The sequence below is a fragment of the Cupressus sempervirens genome, chromosome 8 (assembly GCF_028749045.1).
Source record: "Cupressus sempervirens isolate cs-2001-9-10 chromosome 8, ASM2874904v1, whole genome shotgun sequence".
In the NCBI taxonomy this organism is placed as follows: domain Eukaryota; kingdom Viridiplantae; phylum Streptophyta; class Pinopsida; order Cupressales; family Cupressaceae; genus Cupressus; species Cupressus sempervirens.
In genome coordinates, this window is record NC_143125.1 from 22,496,497 (window position 1) to 22,517,107 (window position 20,611).

The window sequence follows — 20,611 nt, forward strand, 5'->3', positions numbered from 1 at the left end:
GTCTATTTTGCTTTTGGTTTATTATTAAAGGCATGGATAATTAAACTGCAGATGATTTGTCCTTTATAGTCATTTTTCAAATTCTATATACAATTTAAATATCAGATAAGTGGACACGATCATTTAGCATCTTGAATATGATGATCATAAATATAGTGAAATATATAATTGTTTTCGTATCTATGTCCAGTTTGTCTCCTTACCAGAGGAGTTAAAGTTCAATCTGGACTAATTTAAGATTGCATATATATTTAATTTGTTGCATCTTGATTTTTTAATTGTTGGCAATATAAGTGCATAGAACATTATAAAGTTGTACGTGAAAATCTTCACTGAAGTTGACTCTATTGCCTAAATAAGTTAAAGCACTGATCTATTGGATTTATATTTAACGTTAGAAAATCTATAACTTCCTTCTTACGACCTCAAATCTATTATTAAAGAACCATATACAAAACATCCAATTATTTTAAAAACTTAGCATTTAGTTTCATTTTTATTGAGTTCAAGGGCTTTGCCAGCCGAAGAACTCTCCAAAGCTTAAATTCACGAATAGAAAAGCTCTGAACGCAGTAATGTGGTTCGAGAAGAAGGTTTATCCGACAAGTTGTAGAAGAGCCTGAAGTGCAGGGAAATCAAGGTGATTCTCGTTCGTTGGCCAAGACTGATTGCGGAATCCTATTGGAGAAGTGACAGGCTCTTGAATTTCCAAACTGCGGTTTTGGGAACCAATAGGTGGAAAAGGTCATTTTGGGAGCCAAAAGCAATTAATAAATTATATCATAATGACACTTTATTATATTTTAATGTTGTGATGAGGGAGCTTCTTAAGGGGAGTTCATTTGGGAAAGTTGTGCGATTTGGAGATTATAAATATGATCCCGTTTGATGAGAAAAGCATGCGATTGAATATTATTTTACTTTTGTTGTCTTTGTGACACTTTTGAAGTTCTGATTTTTTGTGCCCTTGCTGAGGTAAAAGGGTTTGAATTTTGGAAATTGTTTGATATATTGGATTGCAAATCATTGGTGAGGTATAATAATTTGCCTGTAGCTTCTCTGCTGTGATAATCTGTAACTGAGAAGTGATAAATTCTGAGAAGTTTGGCTGGAATTCAAAAGATTTCTTCGCTGCAATTTAGTTACATTGCTTGCTGTCAATTTTCACACTATATCCTTTGATTTGAATAATGGAATTCACTTTTTTATTAATTTACACGATGTGTATTATGAAACTTGTATATATATATATATATATACTGTTCTCAAATCAATCTGCCTATATATATAATCACTGCAGGTGTATGCATATTGGATCGCTGCTAGTTTGTACTAATACCTGATGTTATCACTAATGGACTTCACGTCACTGCTCACTGTTCAATACCACATGCAATCTATTGTCTCAGACCAAAGATTCAATTTTTCATCGATGTATACCTTTGTACTTATCATATTAAATATCATCCAAAATAAGGGGACATGACCCCACATAAATTCCTTCTTCAAATGACACGTTGTTCAATGATAGGGTAGAGGGAGAATCACCGGTCAAATTTAAGTACACACAAAATCTAATTTGATATGTAAAGGACGTGAATGGTATGATAAACACAATGACCGATGACTTAGGAATATGCGATATGCCCGATGTAGGCATTAGCTTTTCAATTTAATGCCCCTATCACCTTTGCATACGTGGTAGTCAATCACATGCATCATGCTTGGTCACTAGGAGACATAAGATGGACATGAATGTGAGTATAAAACATTTTATTTATGATTAGGATGAAAAATTATTATGACATTATATATTAATATATATTCATACAAATATATATAATATTTCATCAAGGAGATGACTTATATGTTTACATCTTACGATTTAATCGACTAAAGCTATAAAACATTAGCACCTGCAGTTTGGTTGAGGAAGATTACTGTGCAAATCTGGCTGCTGTCAACTTACCTAGAGCAACAATTGGACATCATTTGCAAGTGGAGGACATCCTTTAGGGGCTGCAATTTGTTGTTTAGGGCTGTAACTGCCAGTAGAGGCCCTGCGTTTGCAAAAATGACTTACAAATATATTACATTTTTATGAAATGAAGTTGATTAAATGACTTTAAGTTATTAAAAATAGACATTTTATATGCAATTACATGTAAAATCCATCAAAAGTGGACATTTTATATGTCACTGCATATAAAGATCAACTTGGAATCATAAGTGGACCTTTTTGATGTCATTGCATCAAAAGGTAAATTTTTTTGTCTTTGCATCCAAAATGTGAGATGTGACTTAAAATGTGCATTGCCCTCCAAAAGGTGCGATTTTGATCACTTGCACATTTTAAAACATGTCATTGCTTCAAAAAGGTCTGATTTGTCCTGTTGAAAGATTTTAAAACATGCTATACATCCAAAAGGGTCCGATTTTATCTAAAAGCATGTTTTAAAATGTGTCTTGACCTCCAAAAAGTCCGATTTTGAATAAATGCATGCATTTGGCCTCCAAGAACCTGATTTTGGAGATTGTGAGAGATTTACTTGATAGTTTTTCATGAGATCTTCTCCAATAGGGTCGTATTTGCTTGGCAATGGATTTTCTAACATAAAAAATGGATTTATCTTGCTAAAAAACATTTTTTCAAATTCCTTCCAAGGGCATGTTTTTGGAAAAATCTTCAAATAAATCCATTTAGAGTGATTTAAATCACGTTTTTAGGAAAAGAGGCATTTTGGCATCTTCAATCATTTGCATCTTGGCTCATGTTTTTGCTCTTGGAAGCCAAAAACAAATTTATTTCATGTCTTTTATGAATCATGTTTTTGCTAAAAATGCCCAGAAAACATTTTTTTGCTTTTTGGAGTCACGTTTTTGCATTTTGATTCATGTATATGCATTTGGGGAAGTTGTTTTTGCATTCACAAGTCAAAAATGACTTAGAATCATGCATTTTTTGGTCACGTTTTTGCAAAAAGGGCCCAGAATTTTGCATTAAAATGTCATGTTTTTGTTCAAAAATCTCAAAAAAATGCATTTCCAGCCCATACCTTTGAGCAAGAGGGATTGTTTTTGAGTTTTAAATGAATGATACTGTCTTTGCAGACCATCTATTTGGCACTTTAATGTCAAATTCGACCTTCATTACTCATTAATATTTGTTAAATGCAAGTATGGAAAAAGTCAAAAAGTTTTTTGAAAATCCGGATTTGAGGAAGAATTGGTCTTCAAAGTCTATGATTATTGCTATTTTGGCTCTTTGATCTCCAAGTAAGTGGACATTTTCAAACTTGCTCATCAATTCATGCTTATCTTTCTCCTTCTATGCATACTATGGTTTGTTATTGCACATTTGTCCATATATATGCCATGAAAAATGCATTTTGCCTTTTAAAATGATAAAAACTCTCATTTTCACACTATTGGAATTTTCCCAAATTCGAAATTTGAATTTGCATGTTGAACTGACTTGTTTGTTGACATGTTTGAGTCTTTTGCCGAAGGCATGTGTTTGTTTTGTGCTTGTTTTTTTGTTTTATTTGTTTGCATTTTTTTGTCCATTTTGGAAGAAATTGCAAGTTCTTTCCCAAGAACTTGAAGACGGTTCACTTCACTTCACTTTCCATTTCATGCGAGAGCATCATCACATTCCATTTCCATCTTTCCATGCCACAACACTTCTCATCTCACCTGACAAATGCGATTACATGTTTTCCATCTCATTCACCATCCGCACATGCATGTAATCCCATTTTCCGCTTTCATTTTCACTTATCTTAGTTTTCGCATCCACTCACACGACACAATTACATGAAAAGCTTTATGTGTAGTTGCATCCAAAAGGTCCGATTTTAATTAAAAGTCAGTTTTTAAAAAGTCAAAAAGATGTCATTTTCATCTTCCATGTGCTTTGATTTCACCTTTTCACTAAAGGTGACTATAAAGTTCATTATCCCTCTTCCATTTTCCATTTCCATCTCTCCATATACATTCGCACTTGCATGAGCAAATACATGTTTGTGCATCTTCCTATGCTTTGCACCTCATTTTCCATTCCCACTTACATGTAAAAACTCGTCCACCATCTGCCTTTGCATTCCATCTCATCCTTCATCCCTTGTTACATGTTGCACTTACATGTAATCATTTTTCATGCAAAAATGTTTTGAAGACCCTAAGTCACGTTTGAAAATCGGCAATCTCTATTTGCACACATTCCCATGTTCCAAGCACTTTTCTTCAAAAATAAAATAAAATTTAAAGGTGCTGATGGAAAGTTACTTTGAGTTTATATCTAGACAGTATCAAGAAGGTTTTCAAAGTGTTAGATAATCCAGAATGTGCCAATCTACAAAAGGAGAATTTGCGAGAACTTGAGCGAGAAAAGTTTGATCACATCAAGCTATTAAAAGATGCAACACCATGGTTATCAAGGTGAATGCAGTGGCACAAAATACAGGAATTCCCAATCCTGTGATTATCTGGGATAGCATCGCCAAGTACAAGGCCTTTTTAGGACAGTCCCTAGGATTGTTTCAATTCTCTTCTGTCTTTCTTCTTTTTCTTCTTTCATGTTTCTAATTGAATATGTATTACATGAAGATGTGTAATTACATGTAATGCAAGTTACATGTGTATGTAAAAGATGTAATGTGAGTTGCATGTAACCCTATATTTTCTCTTTTAGTTAGACTCTGTCAAAGTTGGTTGAGTTGCTTCTACTTTTTCCTCCACCTTTTTCTCAACTCCTGTGTCTATATAAAGGATTGCCCCCTCATTGTAAAAATCATCTTTTGTTATATGCAAGAAAGCTCTGCCACATTTGTGCAAGCATAACTTTGATTGTGTAGTATGAATTTGGGAGGAAAGTGAATAAAAGAAGCAATTGAATTCAAAGCTTTGTCTAGAAGCAATTGTGATAGAACAATTAAGAAGCTTTGACTGTAATTTGTGCCTATTGTCTTTGATTCATGTTATTTTTGTGTGTTCAATAATAAAGCATAGTGATTTAAGAAGCAATCAAAGTCGAGGCTTTGACTGTGAGTGGTTGTGAAAATATATAGCTAGAAGCTTTGTCTATAGCTTATACTTCTCTCTTGATTCACAAAATAGTTAAGTTATTCTTACTTTTAGAAGTCTTTGTGCCCTAATTGTAAATCTTTTCCATATAGAAGTACGACTAGACTTAGAGCCAAACTGGTACATTTTCAAGTAGCCTTTGAATTAGTGAAGGTTTATCGGTATCACTATTTCTAGCTCTGCAGTTAGAGATGCACCCTACCTTCGCTCCACGAGTAAGTGGATTCTTTCGTGAAAGATAAGAAGAAAGGATATCGGTAACACCCATTTTATAAAATCTCTCGACTTTTTGCTTACCTTGAGTTGATCCAAGGACCGGTGAGAAGGGGGAGCCTTCCCTTTAAGGTAGGAGAGAATCTGTCTCACACGTTGTGGCTGGTCATCCTATTTTGCAACTAGATTTTTACCCAAAACTGTTGGTTGCAAAATATCCACCCAACACAATTGTCATTTATTATGATAATAATCAGATGTGCACTAAATAAAGGTGGATGTTAGTGTAATAAGATTGTTAATGACAGTTAATTTTCAGTATTGAAGTTCACCTTAATTTGTTGCATTAGAAAGTATGATTTCAGTAGTCAAACTATTTGGACTCCATATATATGTGTTTTGAATGCTAACTACAAAAGGATTTGTCATCCCAATGATATTGAGCATGCTTGCCAAATGTTTGATGAAATGTTAAACTATTGAATAGTGAAGAAATTTGATATTATTAGAACCTATAACCAGCCACGGTTATTACAGCGGTATCCGAGCGGTTTCCTGCCATCCTGTGGGGTAGGGAATTCATTATTATTTTATATTTGCTATATTTGGGAGTGACCTACACTCTCGCATTCTCTAGCCGTGGACAAACATAGGAGGACTAGTAGTTCTATGAGCTGATGGAGTAGTGAAGAGAATAGTGAGAAAATAAATGCCTTGAGGGAGAGTATGGAAAAATTTAAGCTTCATCAGCAAAGGTTGGTGGCAGCATCTACACACCCAAAATTGTTTGTTAGAGGTTGGAGTTGGTGATGGTGATTCAAGTACTTATAGTCATTATCATCTCCATAGTGCAGTTGGGTGTTAGTGTCAGTTTGATAGGGACCCAAATGTTGATAGAGTTGGTATTTCAGTTGGATTGAGTTCCAATGAGTTATTACCGGCATCAGTGCCTACAGTTAATTTCCGGATGATTCTGTCATTGATATCAGTTATTTGAGTGTTGGTGCTATAGGAGTTGCTTGTATATTGCAGGGATAGTATGCAGTTCTACCCTTGGGATCCAGGTGGACTGTGATGTTCATTTTTCTCAAGGATTGCATGGGGACAAGCAATCTTAGGGAGGGAGGACTGTAGTGTCCCCATTTTTAGTAGGTTTCTACAGTTGGTTTGGTCAATTAACCATCACGACCCTCGTGAGCTAGTAGTGGGATTTGAGGGTCTCAGTTGGGGGGTTATAGGCTTTCCAGTAGCCTATGGTGTGTTCAGGCTTCATTTGAGGCACTTACTATTTATAGTAAGTCAAATGTTGTTTCTGATGAGCTCAGTTGAGTGAGGCTCTCAGTTTTTATTTAGGGCTTTTGGTTTGGGCTCCAAGAATCTTGGAGGGAGCATCTATTTATAGTAAGTCACCCCATCAGGTTCATTCATCGTCTTTCTTTATCAGGATCACTATGGTGTTGTCAAATTTTGATTCTGATGCTTCTACAATTGTTTTCACAAGACAGGTGAATTATTGTTATTATTCATCTAAATATATTGAGGTTGCTATTTTTGTCGGTGTTGTATGTTGGTCACCTTAGTATCATAGTTCATTGGAATTGGGTCAAAATGTTTTAAATTGTGGGCACAAGAAACAATGGCCTTGTGTGTCAGAATATTATGTTATGGTGGAAAATGCCATTTTTTAGAACCAAACGCAATTACTAAGTTATATCATATTGACACTTTATTATATTTTAATGGTGTGATGAGGAAGCTTCTTAAGTGGAGTTAATTTGGGAAATTTGTACCATTTGGAGATTATAAATATTAGTCCATTTGATGATAAAAACATCCGATTGAATATTTTTTTCCTTTTGTTGTCTTTGTGAGACTTTTGAAGTTCTGATTTTTGGGCCCTTGTTAAGGTATAAAGGTTTGAGTTCTGAAAATTGTTTGAGATATTTCATTGCAAATTATTGCTGAGGTATAATAATTTGCCTGTAGCTTCTCTATTGTGATAATCTATAACTTGGAAGTGAAAAATACTGAGAAGTTTGACTGGAATTTAGAAGATTCCTTTGCTGCAAATGTAATTACATTGCCTGCAATTTGGTTGAGGAAGATTGGACATGATTTGCAAGCAGAGGTCATCTTTAGGGGCTGCAATTTGTTGTTCAGGCTGTGGCTGCCTGTAGAGGCCCTGCATTTGCAAAATGGACTTGCAAAAATATTACTTCAGACCTGCATTTGGATAATAGAGGCCTGTTTAATTCCAAGGAGCTGCGATCAGTTCTCTAGTCAAGGGAAAAATCACATTTTGCAAAAACTAAGGTTCCTTATTAAATTCTAGCAATTGTCATCTGCTATGATAATAATCAGATGCGCACTAAATAAAGGTGGATGTAGTGTAGTAAGATTGTTAATGATAGTTAATTTTCAGTATTTAAGTTCACCTTAATTTGTTGCATTACAAAGTATGATTTCAGTATTTAAACTATTTGAATTCAATATATATGTGTTCAGAATGCAAACTACAAAAGTGATTTGTCATTGCAATGACATTAAGCATGCTTGCCAAATATTTGACGAAATATCAAACTATTGAATAGTGAAGAAAATTGATGTTATTAGAAGCTATAACCAGCCAGGGTTATTACAAAGAAGTCGCCTCACACTCTTATGTGTGAATTTGTAGCTCATTTCAGCAAGTTCACATGAGGAATTCCATGTACTGCAAGTATTTTTTTTGTCAATGCTCAAATTCCTGAAGTCAGTTTCTTGTAAACTAGAGGAACCCTAATTACTCTTACAATTGCATAGACATTGGTGATTGAAATTGAAGATGATCTTGTTCTTGCTGAGCATATGACAATTGAAGTAAGTGGGTTTGAAGAAAGTCATCTTTCTTTTGATTTATTTTCTTTCATCACAAGGATGCATCGTGTGGTGCAGAGGTTGGAAAATGAGTTGCTGTCAAAAAACAAATAGCTCAAGGCATGTCTTTTGCTCCAAGAAAGGATGTACAAAGGAAACATCTTCCAAATGTTTCTCGTAGTTCTTTTGGGAATCAATAATTTTTTTTTCACTGAAGAAGCTTTCTACTAAGGCATCATCATTGAGCAGAACAGTACAACATCCTGAATTTGAAGCTAGTGATCTTGCTATTCTCTTCCAAGAAAATGAAGCAAACATAGATGGAAACTCCTATTTCACTTTTGCATTCTTAGTAAGTCGTTGATGAAAAGCAAAAAGATGAAAATCATTTTTTTGATGATCAAGTGAATGAAAATATGGGCATGCATCAAGGTCCCAATCATGTTGCAATTAGTGTATCTTCGTTTCAAAGCCATGATTGATTCTTGCATGAAAGATCTGCCCCAAAACTTGATGAGGATCTTATCATGAACATCATAGGGGAATTTTGTTCAAATATTGAAGATATCTATAATCTATAACCAGCATTATGCAAAAGAAAGCAAAGAGGTAACCCATTTTGATCAGCCTGAGGTGCTAGTGATTAGTGAACTAGTCAAACAAGTTGTAGCAGGCAAGAAAAGATCATGTTTTGTTCGGTCAAGGGGATTTGCCATCAAGCATCTTGTTTGGTTGGAGGCCAATGGAAAGATTGATATTCCAATTGTACTTGAGCATGAAGACACAATTGAAAAAGAGGCTAGACATGCAATTTGTAGTTTAATAGGAATAGTTTGAATTCATGGACTTACCTTGGAGTAACAATACATGAGTTATCATAAGAAGGTGAATTTCTCATCTCTCGAGAGATGTTACATTAAGAATTGACATCATTACTCTAACTAGTTGTGTTTCATGGTTACAAAGTTGCTTGTGAACATGCAAGGTGTTGCAATCTGCTGAGAAAAGGTAGGTATATTGTTAAGATGGTAAATAGTTTTGTCTGAAAGGTTGCATTGTCAGCTAGTTTTAATAATTAGGTAGGTTTTCTTTGTTTTCAATAAGTATGTTTGAACAAGTTCTTTTGTTTTAACTAAGTTTTCTTTGTGTCATCCTTTCGTCATTTTTTTGTCTTTGATGCTTTACTTTGTAGCCCAATGGATACTAATGCACTTAGAGATTCTAGATTCTACATCCCTCATTGTTTCAAAGAATAACAAGCTACATTCCCTAGTTAGAGGCAACCATTGTCCTCAATTTTGTAGGATAAAGTCTTCAAGGCATTTTCTTAGTTGTTTTATTTGATTTAGGTTTTATTTTTGCCCTAGGATTGTGACATTTTCAATTCTTTTCATTTCAAGATATCTCAGGCCTCAATTGGAGTTGTAAGGACAACCTAATAACTCTTTCACTTGTGGGAGATTCATAGTGAACATCATGTAGAGAGAGTCCATGATTTCATCACATTGAGAGATCCTGTGATGGGAGTTGGAAGTCATGTTGAGAGAGTCCATGACTGTATCATGTTGAGAGTGTGATAAAATGTTGGTTGTAAACCTTACTAACTTGTCAAGTTGAGAGATTCCATGACAACATCACGTTGAGCGAGTCCGTGATGAAAGTTGAATTTGATTGTTGCAATTTTTCCATGTTGAGTGATTCCATGATTATGATTAATTATTGCAGGACTATCATGTTGAGTAATCCCATGATTATTAACAATGAGTAAATTGTTTTCTTAGTGTCATGTTGAGAGATTCCATGACAACATCATGACGAAAGCTAGTTGTGTTTCTTATAGGGTTTTCATGTTGAGTAATTCCCTGAATTTTATAGGATCTACGTGATTAGATTTTATCATTGACATTTTGGTTGCAGCCTTGTGTGATTGTTTAGCTAAAGATCTCTCTTTGGCTAAGAGGGAGTGTTGGAGATTATAGCTGCGATAGAGATCTTTATCTTTAGAAATATGGATGTAATTATCATCATGGTCACCTTTAGTTGAAGAGGACATTTATGATTAAATTGTAATATTAATATAATGATATGTGTCGAGGCATGAGAATACAAAGAGTTGTATTTGAAAATAAAGAATTATGTTTTGGGAAATTGAAGAGACCTTCAGTTATAGTGTGAAGAGTCTTTCTATGTGCTATATATATCGCATCAAGCGAAATGCATTGTACACTTGGAACTTTTATGATCAATAAAGTGATATTTTCTTTTGTGGCTAGGTTTTTCCCTTCATTCTAGGTGTATTTTTTGTGTGTCTCTTGCATCTGGTTTGTTTTTTCCTTATTGTTTATATGATTTTTGAGCCAAATCTAACATTTCACACCGAAAACACTACAAATTAATCAACTAAGATATAAAATATTAACTTTTTAAAGATGAATAATTGTGGTGAAGCAAGGAAAGTGGGTACCGTATGAGGCTAGGTTAGTGAAAGTGGATTACAAGGGTATCACATTTTTTGACATTTGATCTCTGCTACATTCAATTACAATCTTCTCATAAATTGTCTGTGGCATTGGATTTTGCTAAGAAGTATTAAAAGAGGCAAGAGATGGAAGTCAGTGCCAAGTGCCACCACACAATATAAACCATCTCCCCTTTAACACTTTTTTCCAACAATGACACAAACATATAGAGTAAATGCTCTTCCATTCCTATAAACAACCACACTTTTCCCTTTAGCCGCCTGTGAGCTACGAGAATTCCGGTAGGAAAAAGTTACTGGCAACCAAGCAGCTGCGTGAGAAAAAGCTGGTGGTCTTTTGCCCCCATGAAAAAGCCTATCAGCTAATGAAAGTGGGGGCTCATTTTAATTTTCATCTTTTGACAATGCAAGAAAACTCTACCAATTTCTATATGCACTCTAAGGCTTTGTGCTTGGCTATAGTTTAAATTGCTTTTAATGAAAGAAGCAGGTTGTTTTGAGACTATGCTACTCCAAACTATGATGTCACAACATTTTCTTGTGCTGATTGTGAGGTTTATACTTTGTTCAAGAGGAATTTGAACTCAATTTTGTATACTTTGAGCCTGCAAATTGCATTCAGAGTTATAGTTTGTCTCCAGATGTGGTCTTGCAGACTTTGAGTTGCTTATCAAACTAGAAGCTATTGTAGTATGCACAAATAAGGAGGTAATTTGCAAACTTTGTACTCCTTTTATTTTCATAGTTTGTGCATATATGGTGAAATGTGTTGGAGACTTTGAGATGCACATGTATTTCATTCTCATTCTCAAAATCTCATAAGGAGCCGTAAAAAGACTTTGAGCTTTCATGTGTTTCTTTGTTACATAAAATGCTGGTATGTTGAAGATTATTCTGACGTCTTTTCTTCTGTTTATCAAAATTTTTGCTCCAAAAGATACTTTGTAAGTGAATTACACTATTGCTTTAAGATTGTATTACAATAGTAACATCTATTCTGAAATAAGAGAATAGGATGAATCTCTCGCCTTGATTTATCGTAGTGTAAATAAGTAGTTAAGTGTTTTGTCATAGCAATAAGAGGGGGGATCCTTCTTTGAGAAGTAGGAGATACCATGTTTGATATGTTGTGGCTGAAACCACTGTTCTACAATTGGTCCTGAAAAAATGTCATGTGCAAACTATCCACAGTTTTGTGAGTTGTGGTCACAGTGACTTACAAAACTGCCCCCCAACATTTTGTGTATGAGGTAGTTTCTATTTTTGTCTTTAGTTCACAATTGTTTCTTTTAGAAACATCGTCTTTGTAAATCCATATAAGGAGCTTTCATTTTCTTTGTTTAATATATCAACAAAATCAATTATCATAACAAATAGCACCCTCCTATGGCTAGTAGACACGATGAAGCAAAGACTAGTTAGAGGCTCACCCCATCATCAATATTGTCTTAATTCTTAGAGTTAGAATTTCTTAATCCTCTCCTTGTAGTTTGTTTGGTTGGAAGTAAGCTGAAGTAGTTGATATCCATTGAATGGATAGTATAAGTCCCTTTGTGATACCCAACATATCACATCAACGAACAGATTGAAAGTGTACACTAAGAAGGAACCTTGGGGTTGTCTTGTTTGATTATACAATCCAAATACGTTATTTAGCATATGAGCTTGCTTATTCAAGAGTTGGAGAATTGGTTTTTCATCTTGGAATACTGAGTATTCATTTATGTGCATCAAGGTATAAACTCACATCAACATTTTCCAAAATATAAACTTGTAAAAATTGAAATTTTGAAAAATGCGAAAGAGAAACAAATAGCAAAAAATACAGGTGGAGAAAAGAAAACCCTGATTGGCGTATAAGTTGCAAAAATGAAACTTTTAAAGAAGCAGAAGAAATAAACCTTTTAAAAAAAAGAGTTGTTAGAATTGACCTCAAGCAATGTTGATCTTTGTCCCTTGGCCCTTTTGAACACTTTTGTACCGTCATAATACACATTTGGTCATGCATTCTCTCTTTTATATTTCTTTTTGGCACTCATGAACTTCAAACTTAAAAGACTATCTAAACTTTCACTGACAAAAGATCGACGATTGAAGAAATAACACTAAATCAAAATTCTAGATAGGCGAAAACTAGGGGATCCCATTGGCAATGGGGCGATGAGTGAAAATGTCACAGTAGATAATAGATATAAGTTTTCCACAGTTTATTGTCACTAGAAGAGCTTTTGAATATAATTGTGCATTAGCTTTTTTTTTAATAATTTAGTGGATAAAATTTGTGCAACTATCCGAAGTCTTAATTTTTCACTGTTTATAATTTATTCAATTACTGTGACCATCTTAATTTTATATACGGCTGAAATCATCTTGATTTTGATTATGTTTTATAATATAGATTTTTTTTTTAAATGGAGGATTTTCTATTATCCATACAATCCTTTTAGCTATTTCATTTTAAGGACATGAATCATAGACTCAAACCTGTTTGGTTGAGTATCGAATTTGCTCACTAACAGACCAAATTAAGTATCTTGATTCTTGACCATAGTTACACTGTCCTGCGAGATGGTGGGACAAGTTTCCAAGACAGTGGTACAAAGGGGCCTTGATTTGGGATGGCAGGGGGACGGCGACGAGGGGAGCAAGGGGTGTATATACTATACATATGGTACTTAAAATGCTAGTTATGAAAATATGTACTACAATTATACAATATAACTTGATATAATCATATAAAGATATAAAAAACAGTAAACTTAAACAATAAAAAATTAAAATTGAACATTGCATTGAAGTTTTCAAGTGGAACATCATGATTCATGATCAAATGACAAACAAACAATGAACATTGACATTGAATATTAGCAAATATTAGTCTATATATTAGTCTTCAGATCAATAGTATGAGTATCTAGATTCTACCATCTAAAAGTAATCAATGATCATGAGTCATGACATAAAGATGATTACAATAAGTATCATGTGCCATGAATCATGATATCAAAATAAATATATAGTATTATAATGTAAACAAAAACTACAAGTCTCCCCGCACCTACAATAAAGGAGACTCCGTCGTGTCCCCCCTCAATAAAGGAGGCTCCGTTGCGTCCCCTAGCAATAAAGGAGACTTCGTCGTGTCCCCCCACACCCACATAGGGGACATCTCGCTGTCTCGAAGATCTCTTGCCGTCTCCAGCAGAGGTGGTGCTCTAAGTGGCACCACCCGAAACGGCGAGATGCCGTCCCCCGTCCCGGGGACGTCCCCATCTCCGAGATGGCTCAGTTTCTTTTTTTTTTTTGAGGGGGGGGGGGGAGGAACGCGTCCCCGTGTTACATTGTTCTTGACCATCTCCAGAAATGAACTATGCATCTCTGCTATAATACCGTGCCCATTCCCAGAATGCCATGGAATGTGGGTTTTAAATAATACCAAAGTACTTTTGAAAGGGCGGAAGCCTATTTTGAATTCTCTTTCTTAGGAACCATAAGCAATGCTCATAAACATTAATGTTTTGAATTTTGGCCCTTGAGGATTATTATGACTAATTTTAACATTAATATATAAATTGCATTTTGTTTCAGATTCATTGTGGGGATAAGACAATTTTTCAGTTGCAATTAAGATTTGTTTATCTAGTATAAACCACCAACGGATGCCTGTGATCATTGTAATATCCTCTACTAGGTTTAGTCCTGTTTAACCCAAATTTTATATATATGTCCGAAGCTGAATTGAAAAAGATATGATGATTCAGTCCAAGGCATTCAAAGTAAAGAAAATTATTCATTCATCCCATTAGATTAACCTATTTGTAGTGGGTAGATTGTTTGAGGGTGCTGATTTTTTTGAGTTAGGGGTTGATGATGATCTCATGCCCTCTTTTTCCCTCCCTTACTTTGGGATCTTTCTTTCTTTGGAGGGGAAGTTTTTGCTTATCAGTTTCTCGCTAATTATTTTGATGGAGGTGGAGCCTTCTTCTATTGAGATGGAGATGGAAGTTTGTGTTGATTCCAGTGTAAGTGCTTTGAGGGCCTAAAATATGAAAGTATACTTGTTTTCTACTGTTGTTAGTGATGCTCATGTTGGCTTCATTAAAAGCTCAAGATTGGTTTGGAGAGCCAAGTCAAACCCTAGTTATGGTTTTCAGAGCCATTTTAAAACCCAGTTATGTGGTTTTGGGAACCATCAATTCCCTTTGAATCTTTTTTTCTATTGAGATTAGATTTATGCATTAAGGCGTAGGCCTTTGGGGCAGCTAGTTCTTTGGCTATTGACAGTATTATTACTGAATGCAGATATAATATATTTGTCTCACTATTATTGTTATTAGAATTTTTTATTTATTATATCTATATTACTTCATATATTTACATGATCATATGATCGCCTTTTATCCTTAATAGCATATATACATATCTGATTCAGATATGCTACTGCCTTGCTCTTACACAAAGCAGTGTAAAAAAATCATTTCCTTTCCCATCTCTTCCTTGAAGAGTATTGATTATTATTTATGAATCTCTTTCTTATTATCCCCTATTCTGTGACCCCTCATTTTTATCAATTTCTTATGGTATTTCATGAAATAAATCTGATTTCCATCATATAACTTGCAAAGTGGAATCGTTTCCTTCAAATGGACACATCTTTCCTTAAATTCTATCTACCCATAGTTAGATCACACCTCTTCATAAAATGCAGATCGATTCCCTTGTCTCAAACACACTCTTTCTCTTATTGGTGATCACTGGGAACCTTTAATTGATAATGAGTCTTCTTTAAATGTGGCAGCTCTTGGTATTTGTTAAGGCTCTGTTGATAGTATTCTTAACTGGTGTCTCCTAATTAGTTTCTGTCTTTAGACTTGATTGCTGACTTGATGACGTATCATCTTAGGAACTGATTAATTATTATTCTCTAATTCACCTGCTTGCTGCTTATCCCACCCTTAGTGTTTGTCTCAACATAATCACTCTTCTTACATTGTCATCAAGTGAGTCACTAAAATATGTCCTCAATGCCATTGTTACCGTTTGCATTAACTCACTGCCTTGTATCTGCTGTCTATTGCTGTCTTAACTTGCAACTTTCATTGCTTATTTTGAAGCATGATTCTTAAGCTCATTATCGTCACTGCTTTTACGGGTGTTCCTAAACAAAGGGTAATCAAGTGTGATATATTGCTCTTGCAATGATCCCATGTCATTATAGCTCACTGAAGTCACTGCTTCTTACACTTTTGGATATCCTTCCATAAGGAGATATTCAACTGCTTTATTGACGTATTAAGTCATTTCATATACTTTATTATTATAATTATATTATTCTCTAATATTATTTAATCTTTTAATTATATCTTTTGATATTTATCTTTTAATTATTATTTTTTATGTTCCATTATAGTTTAATATTATATTCTATTATTAGTAGGGATATTACAATCATTTAATGTATTGATGATATCTATTAAATATTGCACCTTGAAATGATTTTTAGCAATAACGCTTAAAAGACCAAGTCACCAATGTGTATTGGTGGTGTCTTTCCCAATGTTGATAAATTTATTGATATTAAACCCTTGTAATTAATGTTATTTCATTTCTTCTACTTTTTCTAACTTTATCAGATTAGGCTATTGTGATTTGAATCTGATACTTGATGAGGCTGTGGCAGGATGAAAACCGTCTTAGAGAAGCGCTTAAGTTTGCAAATGCTTGTGGTGCATTAACAGTCAAAGAGAGGGGAGCCATACCTGCTTTGCCCTTGAAAGAAGCTGTTCTGGAAGCCTTACTTAGTGTGGTAACTTGATTTTTATCCCCAATTGGCAAACAACATGACAACCATTACTGTTGTTGGCTGAAACTGGAAGCACTGTGTCTGAATGGCGAAAGCTGCAGAAAGGTGTTTCTGGTGTTCTGAGAGCCCCATTAGAATTATGATTTATCTGAAATAATTATTTTGCAGTTATGATTATGACAGATTGCATACATGGAACAAATATTAAGAGCTTTCCATTTCAATATAACTTTTGTCTTTAAGATACTCTCTGTATTCCAGATTCAATATAATTTCTTTCTTCTGTTGATTTTGTTTGAAGAAATGTCGTTTTATCCTTGTTAGAATTTATGTTAATTATCATCTTCAACTTCGAAGTACTTCATGATAGCAACTTGTATCTGTAAGCATACCAACACAGTTTGCAACAAGAGTAGTCTGAAGGCGAAATGTATACCATATCTTGGTGCACTGCCATGTTGATTGAGCAAATTAGATAGATTGTTTTGAACTTATATTATATGGTCTTTTTACATGCCATGCAAAGAGGAATCTTGTAGAGTCACTGGATTCTAATAGGATACCTTGATTAATTGTCTATTCTGAATCAGATAATGAATCCCATCAATGGGCCACAGGTCTGCTGCCTTTTGCGAATGATGAAAGTGTTTCCATGCTTAAAGCTCAAAAGGAATGGAACAAAGATTAATGAAATGAAACATTTTAGTCATGTCTGTGAGATCAAGCACAGTGATTTTAAGAGACACAATCAACAAACTCAAGCTTCTATACCTTTATTCACTTTTACTTTGTTGATCATGATTTTTCCTACTATATATTTTGATCCAGTTATCTGTTATTTTTGCAATTTGTTTCTTCTCAAATAAAGTCATCAGAGACGTAAAAGTCGTATCAGCATATTTGGTTGGAATGTTATAATAAACTGAACACTCTATGATGTAATGCCATCCTGGTTCCACCAACTTTCAAATACAGAGATAACAAATTCTGTCATCCTATTCCTCTTCGAGTGTTTTCCACTTCCTGTATCACAACTAAAATGATGAGATTGAAATGAAATAAAAACTAGCAATTGCAGTTAAATAAGGTGTGGTTATGCCGATAGAAAGATGCACCCACAAAATATATATAGATGGGTGGGAAGACATTTTTGAGTAACTATAGTCTAATATAACATAATAGTTAAGTAAGATCCTATAAGACACATTAATCATTAGTCTAATATATTGCTTATTAATTTATTTATAATACATTTATAAGTTTAATTGTCGAGTCAAATGCAAGTGATGTTATTGATCAATGTGTATGCTAAATTTAACACAAGCGATGTTATTGATCAATATGCATGCTAAATTCTTGAAATTGACTGATTTTAGTTGATTCTTTCATGTGATAGACTAGGTTTCTGGAAAATAGAAATTTGTAACAATTGAATTAATTGCTTTGAGAATAATTGATCCTCTTGTCCCATACGATCATTTTGTTATGGACAAAGAAAGACTAAAACATTTTTTTCATTTTATCTTTATATTGTTGAATTGAGTGCAAGTAATGGTGTTGATCAATATACATGCATTGTTTCTTTCATGTGATGCAGCAGGCTTTTACAAAAGAGAAATTTGTAAAATTGTTTTAAATATGAAAAGATTTCCTTTGCATTAGTTTCTTGTCTTTGCCCTTACAAAATTGTTATCATTTTTCTATTGCCTATATGATTACATTGAATTTTAAATTTCTTCATTTCAAAAAAATCAATCCTAGTTGATACACCTTTTTGAGAAAATAACTAATAGGCCCAACTTTAAAAAAAGCAAGCACTTAAAAAAAAACTCAGATAGAGAATAACATAACAGGAACCAAATGGCTGGAATATGCCAAGAGTCTCTACGAATGTGATCTAAGAGAGCGTAGTACCATGGAAACAGAGACTATAGGGGAGTTATTCAGCGAAAATGATATTATTCAAGGCATTAGGAGGTTAGCTGTTGGTAAAGCGCAAGATATAGAGGGGCTACAAGCGGAATACTTAAAATGGGGTGCTGAAATCCTCACACCACACATCACTAAAATTTTCAACAGTGTCAATAGAGAAGGTTTCCTTGTAAAATGGACTACAAGTGTGGTGATCCCACTCCACAAAAGTGGAGATATAAACAATCCTTCTAATTACCGAACCATCATGATCAATCCACTATTTGGAAGTTATTTGGTAGTTTGGTAGAACAAAAAATCAGCAACCGGGTTGAAACAGAAGGCAAACGTGCAAAAGGGCAAGCAAGCTTTAGACCGAAACACTCTACTATAGATCACGACATCACTCTCAGGCATTTGATAGAGAAAGTTTGGGACACTCCGGGGAACGAGGCTTTTTGTTGTTTCGTGGACTTTAAAAAAACTTTCGACACAGTGCCACGTAATAAACTATGGGATAGAATGGTAGAGTTGGAAGTCCCTAAAGAACTTAGGTCAGCGGTTTACAGATTATATGAGCATGTCAAAGCTAAAATCAGAACGACATAAGGGATATCAGAAGATTTTGACAGCAACATCGGGGTTAAGCAAGGGTGTCCGCTTTCTCCAACACTATTTGGGCTCTATATTGACAAGTTAGAAGAGTGGATAAACAAGACCAATGGTGAGGGGTTGCAGCTGGCCCACTTTGTGATAAGATTGCTCTTATATGTAGATGATCTCATAATTCTTGCTAGAACAGCTAAAGGTTTGAAATAGCACTTGAAAGCGCTAGAAATTTTTTGTCATGATGTAGGAATGCAAGTTAACGGTAGCAAAACCAAAATTATGATCTTCTCACTAAAGAAGAATAGGGACATACAAGACAAGTTTCTGTTTGAAAATAGCCCCCTTGAGATTGTGGAAGAGTACAAATACTTGGGCATCGATTTTCATAACAAACTCAACTGGGATACTTGCAGATCAAAAAGGATCCAAGGGGGCTGGAAGGCATTATACTCTTTACAAAACAAGTGTAGGAACGCAGAATTATGGGATTGGACGACCATGAAAACTCTGTTTGGTTTGCTGGTCACTCCGGTTATTCTATACAGATGTGAAGTGTGGGGTGGTAGTATGTCCAAATAGAAATGGCGGCAAGTAGAAAGAATTCAAAAACACTTCATCACATGCAATCTTAAAGTCAAGACCACAGTTCCGTATGAAATCCTTTTGGCGGAGGTGGGTTCCTTTCCATTAGAAGCCGTCGCATTGATCCGAATGCTAAGCTATTTAAAGAAAACCCAAGGTTTGGAAACACATCGTTGGCCCAAGTTGGTAATAGAGGAAAAACTTGTGAGGCGGAAAAGCACATGGATGAAACAAAATGACAAATGGATGCAAAAATGGGATATCAACATCCAAACTTGCCCGTATAACATTAAAGAAATAAAAAAGTTTGTCAATGAAAAATTTCGCAATATTCTGTGGACAAGACACATAGGGCGGAAAAAATCTTATTACATTAAAGAATTTAATCCCACTTCTAGTCATGATGAAAAGGCCTATATAAGGGCACCTATTAACTGGAAAGCAAAAATGTTGATAGCACAAATTAGAACTAGTTCACATCAGCTGCGATGTGAAATTGGTAGATGGCAAATTCCAAAGGAAGAGTGGGCAGACAAAACATGTTTATTTTGCAATATGGGAACAGTGGAGACAGAGCAACACTTTGTCATGGAATGCCTGGCTTACAATGACATCAGATCTGATTATACAAAAATTCTGCAGAAGAAGGACTTCAACTATTTATTCGAGGAAGATCAAGTGAAGAGAACAACGGATTTGATTATCAAAATTGAGAGAAGAAGAGACAAGTTAACCAAAACTTTGCAACTGACTAGTTTGGCTCTTGACTCGGGAGGGTGATTGCATGGGTCCCATAGACTACTTTAGTCTTGTGGACGTCATTAAAATCTATCATATCATATCATATCATTGCGTTCAACCTTTTTTAGAAATAACTAATTGGACCAACTTCAAAAAAAAGCATGCATTTTGAAATGAGAATCTCTTGCGTTTTAGTGGACAGTATGAACACAAAATTTTGCTCTTCTTATTTTTTTCCTTAACACAAATACCATTAATCACCAAAAAAGATATAAACTGCTACTAACACATGAGCTCGCCCTATTTTTTCGTGTGTCCCTAAAATATATTAT

The 20,611-nt window shown here is 34.6% G+C and overlaps 1 protein-coding gene across 1 annotated transcript in view; it reads left to right on the top strand.

Annotated features, from left to right (window-relative positions):
* Nucleotides 1-16,725, top strand: part of LOC149541381 (putative fructokinase-7) — a 174,285-nt gene extending 157,560 nt beyond the window's left edge. The window contains exon 7 of the mRNA XM_089796651.1: nt 16,314-16,725. Within this exon, the coding sequence (XP_089652777.1) occupies nt 16,314-16,448 (135 nt within the window). The 3' untranslated portion in view covers nt 16,449-16,725. The remainder of the gene's footprint in view (nt 1-16,313) is intronic.
* The last annotated feature ends 3,886 nt before the right edge of the window (nt 16,726-20,611 follow it).